Here is a 10,978-nt window from a genome sequence, read left to right on the forward strand (position 1 = left end):
GTGGCATGCCTGTTCTGAAGGCAACCAACTGTTCTCTGGGTGAATCTGAGTCTGTTCCACAGGAAGGACTTCATGCCTTGCACTATAAACCTGGTCAAAAGCCCGTAATTTGGGAAGTCCTAGGTCATAGGAAGAAACACTGTTTTGCTAAGTGGACATGCCATACTGCCTTCTATGACAGGGTTTCTCTGTGTAGCCCTGCTCATCCTGGGACTCTCTTTGTAGAGCGAGCCGGCCTCAAACTCAGAGATCCACCTACCTCTGCCCCCCAAGTGCTGGGATCAAAGGTCTGTGGCACCTCAAAGGCCTATGAAACCACTGCCCACCTTTTTTTTTTTTTTTCAGTTTTTTTTGAGACAAAGTCTCTCTCTGCAGCCGTGGCTGGCATGGAACCAGCTATGTAACCACACTTTCCTGCTTCTGCCCCCCAAGTGCTGACATTAAAGCCATGTGCCACCATACCTGGAACTAAATATTGGTTTTCAAAACTATAGATTAGTGCTACTCTCAGCCATGGTGACACGCAGATGGACACGGTGCTCGAGAAGGAGCTGTGAGTTCTACATCCTGATCTTCAGATAGCAGAAGAAGACTGTGCCACACTGGGTATAACTTCAGCATGAGACCTCAAGGCCCACCCTCACAGTGACACACTTCCTCCGGCAAAGCCACTCTTCCTAATGGTGCCACTCCCTATGGGCCAAGCACTCACACACGCGTGTCTACAAGGGACATTCCTGTTCAGCCCATCAAAAGAATTATCTTCAGAAACAAGAAGAAGCAAAAGTGGGATGACGTCAATAGCAAATGCTAAAGTCTCACTCGATTCAGTAGCCCCAGCCCCTGAACTCATTCATGTTAACATATTACTGCATGTCCTAAGGGAGGGAACCTAATTTTCTCTTCAAAAATTGCTGTTGAAAAAGTTTAAACAAGGAGTTAATCTGTAAGGCAGAATTAGGTTCATGACTACAATAAAGGATTTTATACTTTGTGTACTGTAAAAGGACTGTGATCCCAGTACTTGGGAGGTGGCAGCAAGATCAGGAGTTCAGGGCCAGCCTCTGCTACACAGGGAGTTTGAGGCCAGCCTGAGTTATGTGAGAACCTGTCTCAATGATAACAAAGGATGTTTATGAAAGGCAACAAACATGGCCAGCCAGGCGCTCACTCCTCTCCCAGGTAGGATCTCACCATCCCCACAGTTAGGCAGACAGATGTGCAGTCAGGGAACTGGGGGTCGCTCGGGCCTTCTGTCTTTTCCAAACTAGACTTGAGATTGTGGTCCATCTTCGGACCATCACCAGCAAATGCAGCCTTGGACAGCGGAGACAAGTGAACCTTCTTCCTGGTGATTTGGACGTAGCTGCTTCGGAAGTCTCAGGTGTGTTCACGCCTTGCACGTAAAAACGCTGGACAGCCAAAGGCTATGGCATTTCTGGTTTCCTCCCCAACATCTGTTACTTTCTCCTTTCAGGCAATATCTGTTTTACACAGGTGTTCTTTCCTGTTCCTTCCTGGGGCAGAGATCTTTCCCTCCTTCAGAAGGGAGTCCTGTTGTATCTGTGCCCAGGGTGTGAGGAGATGCTCTTGCCGGGCAGGAGTTCTTGAAAGTTTTCTTAGGGCCACAAAGAAAAAGGAAAGTCAGGGAATTCCGTGGACCTGCAGACCCTGGGTGCACTTAAAGCAGCGGTTCTCAACCTGTGGGTCTCGAAGCCTTAGCGTCACATTTCAGATATCCTCTATATCAGATATTGACATTAATATTTATGTAGCAAAATTACAGTTATAAAGTAGCAATGAAATAATTTTATGGTTGGGGTCACCATAGGATGAGGAACTGCATTAAAGGGTCACAGCATTAGGAAAGCTGAGAACCTCTGCTCTATAACCCGAGCTGAAGATGGTTCAGGCAGGTTAGAAAACTCCCCTACTTTGTGATAATGTAGATGAATTACGGAGCTAAACAGGGGTAGGAAGTAGATGGTTTTCTTCTAGAGTTCCTTATGCCATGTGGAAAGTAAGTCAGAGCTTCTGTTCCAATTACCCATGATTAGGTTCCTCCCTCAGTCTCCAGCCTTTTATCAGTTTGAGTGGGAGAAAAAAAAATTCTGAGTGGCCTGAAGAGAAAACGGGGCAACAGCGCCTCCATGTGGCTCTGCTGTAGAATAGCAAGGAAACACTGCTTAGGAGTGTGAACCTCAAAAAGATTTGTTAGTTGGGATATTCAGAAGGTTATTATCACAATGTCATTCTCCTTAGACCGCTTCTTAGCACCGTGGTGCTACAGCCCATGAATGGAAGTGCAGAGAAAACACAGGCAGGCAGAGGATAACGGTGAAACTTTGCATGTGTACTTAATAATTGTGTCTGTGATACACGTTTGTATCTAACATGTATCTAAGCCCCTCGCAGTGGCCAGTTTGGGGTAACTGTCATATCTCCATCACCTCAAATATTAAATAGACAAAGTATTTCTATTCTCAGGATTTATTGTCATTGCATATGTGCATGTGTGTCTTTGTGTGTGCCATGTGCGCATGTCAGCAGAGGCTAGAAGAGAAAATGTCCGTTCCCCTGGAGTCGAGGTTACAGGCAGCTGTGAGCTACGTTAGTGCTGAGAAACGGACTCTGGTTCCTCTGGATGGGCTGAGCCATCATCTCACATGTAAAATGTCACTATTAACTGTCACCTTACTGTGGTCTAGAACATTAGAACTTTTCTCTCTAGTTACAACTCTACATGTTAGCCAACACCTCTCCAAAACCTATTCGAGGCCCCTGGCAACTCCCATCCTATGTGAATCCATGATTTCAATGTTTTAGGTTCCATTAAGGTGACATATTTCACCTACTTCCTGTGCCTAACATTCCACTCACGTGGTGTAGCACACCTGTAGTCCATGAACTGGGGAGTCGGAAGCAGCTGTTCACTGAGAGCTCGAGGCCAGCCTGGACTACGTAGTTCCAGGACAGGTAGGGCTATGTAATAAAACCCTGTCTCAAAAAGAGTTTTCTGTTCAGGGACAGCCAAGGACACACAGAGAAACTGTCTTGAAAAACCAAAATAAATAAGTAGATAATGAAATGAAGGTTGAAATAATGAAATAAAAGAAAAAACCCAGAACCAGTTTTCTAAGGTTTCCCCTTGTTGCAAATATTCTACTAGCATGTATTAGTTACACAAAGTCATGGGCTTCATTATTACATTTTTGTAGATGAGTGTATTTCAGTACCCTAGAGAAACAGAGCTGGTAGAATGAGTATGCATTCTAAAGCAGTTGATAAGACTGGCTTACATGATATGAGTTGAGTGACTGTCCACATGCTGTTCAGCAGCTTCCCATCCCAGAAGGCTCAAGCTGAAGATCCAACAGCCTTGCGGACTAGTCTTCAGCCTACGCTAGAATCCTGGAACTTGGGCTCCGACAATGGCAATGGCTGGCAGTGGTGCTCCAGCAAGGGGGAGCAAGCAAAGAAGCAAGCACCGCTTTCTCTCCAGACAGCATTTTGTTTGTTTTTTGAGACAGGGTTTCTCTAAGTAGCCCTGCCTGTTCTGGAACTCTATCTGTAGACCAGACCAGCCTCTATCTCCCAGAGATCCACTTGCGCCTGCCTCCTGAGTGCTGAAATTAAAAGTGTGTCACCATCTCTGGCTCCAGACAGATTTCTATAAGACAGGCCCAGAGGCAGGCCCCCTAGCTGACTCCAGTCAACATTAATCTTTACAGCAGGGTGGTGGTGAGGGGGCATGCCCTAAACCCCAGCTCTTGGAGGCAAAGGTGGCTGGATCTGAGTTAGAGAAGCCAGTCTAGTCTACAGAGTGTAGGACACACAGGACTATGCACAGACCCTATCTCAAGGAAACTTGATCTCTTTGGTTATATTCACTTTTGTTCCTTCTCTCTCCTTTGCTCCCCAACTGCTTTTGTGTCTTTTTTAAGGCTGTCTAGTATTCCACTGTGTGAGCAAGTTTGTATATATGTACATGCCATCACACTGGTCGTGGGAATGCAGACATCTCTTTGACGTACTGATTTCAACTACTTTGGGAACATACCCAAGAACAGATTTCTGGATCATCTATGATGGTTCTACTTTTAGTTGAGGAAAATTCATAAGAGTTCCTGGCTCTTCACATCCTCACAAAACTTATCCTACATAGAAAAATAATCCCAGCACTCGGGAGGCAGAGGCAGGTGGATCTCTGTGAGTTTAAGGCCAGCCTGGTCTGGTCTACAAATTGAGTAGAGAGCCTAGGCTACACAGAGAAACCCTGTCTCAAAAAAAACCAACAAAATAAATGTTGCACGCGCAGACACACACACACCAGTTTGTTACTATCTAAAAAAGAAATTAATATGAAAACCTCACAATAGACTAATGGAATACTTATCAGTGTGCTTAACCTCTGTGGGATCTACCTATTGAAAACTGTGGAAACGTGACTAATATTAAGGTCATATCATTAAATGGAAAGACTCAAGTCTCAAGAAGCAAACAAAGAATCGTAAGGGTAACAGTTGCTGGAGGAGACACAACCAAGCTACTGCATGGATACCGCTCTGATGTTAGCACCCATGATGGGCTTCTCAGGGGCGCAGCTACCTTTGGGTGCCCCCCCCCCACTTGCTAGCTTTCTTCAGAGTTCAGGGTGCAACCTAGAGAATGGTGCTGCCCACCGGGGGCTGGGTCAAGTTACAGTCAAGACACACTGAAATGCTCATGGGCTAGCGACATAACTCAGCTGAGACTCTCTTCCTGGGTGAGTCTATGTTGTGTCAGGTTGATGCTAAAACTGACTTCCTGCCCCGGCCTCCCAAAGAGCTGGAATGAATCAAGCCTGGCCCCCTAGGAATTCTTAAATTGATCTAGTTGACAATTAAATCTAACCCAGTACAGAAAGAAAAAGGATAATTACTTTGTATCTAAGAATCAACTCAAAATAGATTAAAATCTTAGACCTAAAACTATTCAGGTATGGTTGATGTGTACACCTTTAATCCCAGCCCTCAGGAGGCAGAGGCAGGTGGATCTCTGTGAGTTCCAGCCTGCTATACAAAGAGTCTAGGACAGCCAGGGCTACAGAGAAAACCTGTACCCAAACAAAACAAACAAAGCAAAACAACAACAACAAAAAAAAACAAAAACAAAGAAAAACAAAACATAACAAAAAAAGAAACAACCAAAAAAAAAACCCAAACACAAACCTAAAACAAAACCAGGAAAGACCCTGTCTTAAAACGAAACACTCATGTCTATAATCAGAAAAACGCAAATTAAAGCAATAGTGACCACCTAAGGTTTGTTGAATTGCAGCATACTTTTATTACTTATGAAATTGTGGATTAGACTATAAAAACTGTCTACTATGGTAAAAACACGTGGCTTTTGGTACAAGCTCTGTCTCACATGGTGGCATGGTGGCACATACCTATCATTCCATTAACTCAATCAAGGACAGTCTAGGTTATTAAGGAAGATGGTCTCCAAGCGAACGAAATCACCCTATAAAACCATCCACAATGACACGTCGTAGAAGAAAAGGTGTTCCCATAGCAAGAGGCGTTCAGTCTTTACTTTAATTGCTTAAAATTCAATTGTTTATTAGTAAAATTACCAAGTAGACTGCAGCATTTCTCAGAAGGATGGCTGCCCAGTCCATGGACCTAGCAAAGTATCTGCAGGCAAACGATACGTGCCCCTCTGAAACAGCTTTCAGCTCCTTTTAACACCAATATAGTATAAACACTTCCTAAAAAATTGTCAGGACAAGGTGAGAAGTCCAAACACGTTTCTGCAGAGTTGCCCCCAGATGTTTTTTGCCTCATGGGTGTGGAATCTGTGAATATGAAGAACAAGTTACATATTTTGGAAAAATTCTGAAGCCTGAGTTTTCTGGTGCTAGCAAGGCGAGGGCTGAGTGGGTACAGTTAGAAGCTGGGATGGATCAGCTCTGGTAATTGGCGTGAGCATAGTAGTTTGCATTCCAGTGGTTTAGGCTGAGATATTCCTGATCAGGCTGGCCATACTGTGAGTAGAAGAGGTCTTTCCCCAGGAAGTGAGGCGGAGCCAGTCTACGGAGAACAGCCTCGCTGAACTGGTAGGTCAGCTTTCTCCGGATCTTCGTGATCTCGCCAGTTCTGGCATAATTCCTCAGGGCTCTGGCCATCTTCTGGTAAGTCATGGGTTTCCGGTTGCCTTTTCTCTTCCCCCAAAGCTCAGCAAGCTTTTCTTTGTTTTTTGATATAAACTGAAAGACGCCCCTGGTTTTGTCGACCCACTGAATACAAGACACCATCTCCGAATTGCACAGGGATTCGAAAAGGTATTCAAACAGCCGAAGCTTCCTCCTGACTGCAATGGAGGGAAAAAGAAACATCAACTCCTTTGTGGAGTTCCTTTGTCCCTGGAAGGCCCTTAGAAGTGTTTCCTGAGCCCCGGAAATGAAAGCTGCGCTAAGCCTCCTTCAAAGTTACTGGCAGGCCGGACGGGTCCACGGTTCAATTCCCAGCACCCACATGGCAGCTGACAACCATCTTAAATCCTGCTAGTTTCAGAGCTTTTTTTTTTTATGTACATTGGTGTTTTGTCCGCATGTGCAAGGGGGTCAAGGTCCCCTGGAACAGGAGTTACAGATAGTTGTGAGCTGCCATATGGGTGCTGGGAGTTGAACCTGGGTCCTTTGGAAGAGCAGACAGTGCTCTTAGCTGCTGAGTCATCTCTCAGCCCTAGTTCCAGAGCTCTTAAATGCTGCCATCTCTTCAGCCCTAAAAGTAGTGCTAAGGGACTTAGTAGGCATGACTTAGAGTGTGTGGCTAGCTCTGAAGGAGCAGTAAAATGTTCTGAAAAAGAAAAAGAAACTGGAGTAGAAATGCCAAAAGAAATTTTCTTTTATGCCATTGCTCATGGAGCAACAGCATAAGGACATTGTCACCTTCAATTATGAAACCAAATGCTAATGTCACCGTCTTTCATCTTTTCAGAAATATAATCATTTTTGTTTCAAAATTACTTGATAGGGACATTTAGAGCGTTTGTGTAATTGTGTAGACATAGAATTCGTGAAACTAAAGTGATAACCACTTCCTGACATACAAACCGGCTTCGGTAAGCTGCGCCCTGCTTCACCAGATCCAGCTGGTTAAAACTGTTGGCTAGATTCCACTCTCCCCGCGAGAAATTAGCATAGTTTATCCCCAAACTGCTTCTACACCCCACCACCCCCAAATCTGCTGCTTGTATATCTTGGGTTTTTTGAACTATGAAACTGTTTTGAATGTAACATGACTGTTGTGTATGATCAATTCATAGCAGCTGTGGTTACCTGTACAAGACCCGCACAAACACTGGAACAGACTGCTTACACTCTGGTAGGGGTAGGGAACACAGGAGGCTCCATGAGCTATGGCGGGTGAGGGCTACCAGGGAAGGGGTCATTTTTTCCAAGAATGTAGCTATCAATAAGTTGCCTATCATCCAATAAATGGCCCAACACCCTTGAGTGGTTCCATTCATGCTGCTTTAACAGATTTTTCTTGAGAGAGTCTAGCACCGTAGCCCAGGCTTGCTTCGAACTTGCAATCCTACTGCCTCAGTGCTGGTCCTATAAGCATGCACCACCATGCTCAGCTACAAGATAATACAAATTCTGAATTCCATCCAGCATGGCACTGTATTCCTATATGTAATCTCAGCACTCAGGAAACTGAGGCAGGATTGCAACTTTGAGGGTAACTTGGTCTGTACAGTGAGTTCCAGGCCAGCCTGGGCTATATAATGAAAAAGAAAAAACGGAAATGCATATATAAATTAAAAACAGTGTCACAAATGTCATAGCAACATACCTTTTCCCCCCTTTTGCTGGAAGAGGGAGGCTTGTACCAGTTGGCTTTCAGTTATGTTCTGCAGGGGCTGATGAAAACTTCCTTCCAAATACCAGTCCACAGAGCCATTCTGTGTACAAGACAGCGGCGTGTTAAGTGGGATTTTGTCTGTGTGACCCACCCCCCAGTGAGTGGCTGTAGACCAGCGCTATCAGCAATGTAAATATCTCCTGCATCCTCAAAGACACCACCCAGGGCTGCACAGGGAAACCCGTCTCAAAGAACACAACAAGAATGCCTGTGGTGGGAAGGGTTAACTGGAGCTTCACCAGGGGAGCGGCCTGCCTGGGACCCCTTCGTCTATCTGGGGCTCCAGGTGACTGCTTGATTTAGAACTTTCCTGGTTTCTTCTCTCTGCTGCTGCTTGCTAGCTTATTCTTGTACTCCTAGTTAAACTTGATAAATCCACTCATTCTAAGCCCGAAGCATGGCTGTTGTGACCTTTTTCCTGGGCAGAGCAGTTGATCCCGGTAAAGACACTCACAGTGACGCTTCTGCAGTCGTACAGGGGTTCCTCTGTGGGGACCATCCCACAGTAGCTGGGGTTGCCTCTGATGTGAGGATAATGGTTAATGAAGGCCATGTAATTTTTATGTTCTAATTAAAAAGCAGAACAGAAAGACATTTCATAAGTCCAAGTTACAGGCACGTGTGTGTTTATCATATGCAGACATCTGCGAGCAGCTCAAGGTGACGCGGTTCTGTTGATTGCTGCCTTTTAAGTTTTCTTGTATTTCTACCATGCTGTTTATCCCAGGATTTTAGTGTTACACTCTTCTACACAACCCATTCTCTCTCAGAAAAATATTCCATGTACCTACAGTACCAAACTGTCTTTTAACTTGGAACTCTCTGCAGTACTATATATAAACTCAATAGACAATATATTGCATTTTCTCTAGACCAAAGAGTCTGTTAAGAATAAGTTAATAATAATTTGTATGTAGAGTAAGTTAAGAAGAATAAAAATATGCATTCTTCCACACAAAGTCTTTGGTGAGTGGAAGGCCTGAGAGAGATATATAACAATTAAAAAGCATTTTTCTGGGGAGCTGGAGAGATGGCTCAGAGGTTAAGAGCACTGGCTTCTCTTTCAGATGTACTGAGTTCAATTCCCAGCAACCACATGGTGGCTTATAACCATTTATAATGAGATCTGGTGCCTTCTTCTGGCGTACAGGTGTACATGCAGACAGAACATTGTATACATAATAAATAAATAAGTCTTTTTTTTTTTTAAAGTATTTTCTGGGCTGGGAAAATGACTCAATGAGAAAAACACTTGCCACATAAGCATAAGGATGAGTTCAGATCCCCAGAAGCCAGGTAAAGCTGAGTGCATAGACATGTCTGAAACCCCACTGATTCTATGACAAGCTGGAGGGTAGAGTTAGGAGGCCCTCAGGCCAGCCTGGTACATCACAGTACTGAGACTGTTTAAAACACAGGGGGAGTCAAGGGTAATTGTCCTCTGACGTCCACACAGAGAACATACAGACACATTTACACATATGTACACACATGATATTCTTTTTCCAGGAAGCTTTTCCTGGAAAGTCAGGATGATATAATAAGCAAATGGAAGCAGATTCTGCTTCTGTTTTATCTCAATGAGACAGAGTCTAGCTACGTATCTCAGGCTGGTCTGACCCTTTTGCCTCAGTTCCGCTTTACTTTTTAAAGTTATTTTTATGTATATGGGTGTTTTGCCTGCATGTTTGTCTGCATACTGAATGCAGGTTACATGTGTGGGTACACATGTGTGTGAGCTAAAAGCAACCTCAGAGGTCACCCTTTGGCAGCCTTGGTTTTTGAGGCAGGCTCTCTCATTGCCCTAGAAGTCATCAATAAGTGTTTGTTGGAGAGCCAGGAGGACCCAGCAAAATCCCCTTCCCCAGCTTTACAAGCCTGTTAGGCCTCCATGCCTGTTTTGTTTACATATGTATGTGACAAACTAGCCATACATATGCCAAAGAGATGAAAGTAAACAGCTTATTTACCTGGGGAATACTGAAGTTCTCCCACAGAATGCTGTGTCAGCACTTCAAAGGCGTCTTCAAAGGCCTGACCTAACCTGTCCTGTTCAAGGCAAGCTTGTTGCACTAATGGTGAGATGCAGGAGTTCTGAAACAAAAATGTACTGTTTTGTTGGGAGAGTTTTTACTTGAGCCTCACGAACATAGTAGACTGGCTAAGTTTTTGTTGCAGGGTGCTATTCTTTGCAGTGTGCAATGCTCTCCCTACTAGACATCCATAGCCATGGTCATGACAGTCAAAGTGCCCAGATGTCACCAAATATGAGAGCCATTTTCCTAGTTTAGTATTCAAAATATTGACCTTTTTGTCTGGTGCTCACAAAATATTATACTGTAAAAAGCCATAATTTTATACAGTATAAACTTTATATGGCAGAATTAAATTATGGGTTCGATCCGGAGCACCACATAAACAGAGCATGGAAGCTCACATCTGTGACCCCAGCACTTGGGAAGCGGAGGCAGAATGAGCAGTGCTTTGTCAAAGTCATCCCTGGCAACATGGGAAGTTCAAGGCCAACCTGGCACACATGAAACCCTGTGTCACAAAGCAAATAAACTTTAGTTTCCAAAATTAAGACTAAAGATTGAGCCAGGTGCAGTGGCACACACCTGGCTGGAATCCCAGCACTCAGGGAGGCAGAGACAGGCAGATCATTGTGAGTTTGAGGTCAGCCTGGTCTACAAAGTGAGTCCAGGACAACCAAGGCTACACAGAGAAACCCTGTCTCAAAAAACCAGGAAAAAAAGAAGAAAGAGTAAGGATTAAAAAAAAAAATGCTGACAAAAAAATGTTGACTGACCATTGTTCATGAATTGATTGAAGTGTCGGGTTGAGGAACTCAGTGGTAAATCACTTGCATAAGGTGCTCTGGGTTCAAAGTTCTGGAGAGGAAGAAAAACACCATTAAATAAAAGGACAATTCTGAAAAGGTTTAACATTTATTATTTGGTTTTTTTTTTGAGACAAGGTCTCAGTCTGTATGATCTCTTTCATGGGAACAAAGTGTGTGTGTGTGTGTGTGTGTGTGTGTGTGTGTGTGTGTGTGTGTGTGT

General features: G+C 44.1%; 1 protein-coding gene across 1 annotated transcript in view; it reads right to left on the minus strand.

The window, feature by feature from the left end:
- Positions 1-5,851: 5,851 nt before the first annotated feature.
- Positions 5,852-10,978, minus strand: part of Spic (Spi-C transcription factor) — a 10,261-nt gene continuing 5,134 nt past the window's right edge. Inside the window, exons 4-8 of the mRNA XM_055627791.1 lie at positions 10,726-10,807; positions 9,887-9,988; positions 8,371-8,483; positions 7,848-7,956; positions 5,852-6,357 (exon numbers count right to left, since the gene is read on the minus strand). Of these exons, the coding sequence (XP_055483766.1) occupies positions 5,951-6,357; positions 7,848-7,956; positions 8,371-8,483; positions 9,887-9,988; positions 10,726-10,807 (813 nt within the window). The 3' untranslated portion in view covers positions 5,852-5,950. The remainder of the gene's footprint in view (positions 6,358-7,847; positions 7,957-8,370; positions 8,484-9,886; positions 9,989-10,725; positions 10,808-10,978) is intronic.

Source organism: Psammomys obesus, unplaced genomic scaffold, assembly GCF_907164565.1.
Source record: "Psammomys obesus unplaced genomic scaffold, mPsaObe1.curated_primary_1811, whole genome shotgun sequence".
Classification (NCBI taxonomy): Eukaryota; Metazoa; Chordata; class Mammalia; order Rodentia; family Muridae; genus Psammomys; species Psammomys obesus.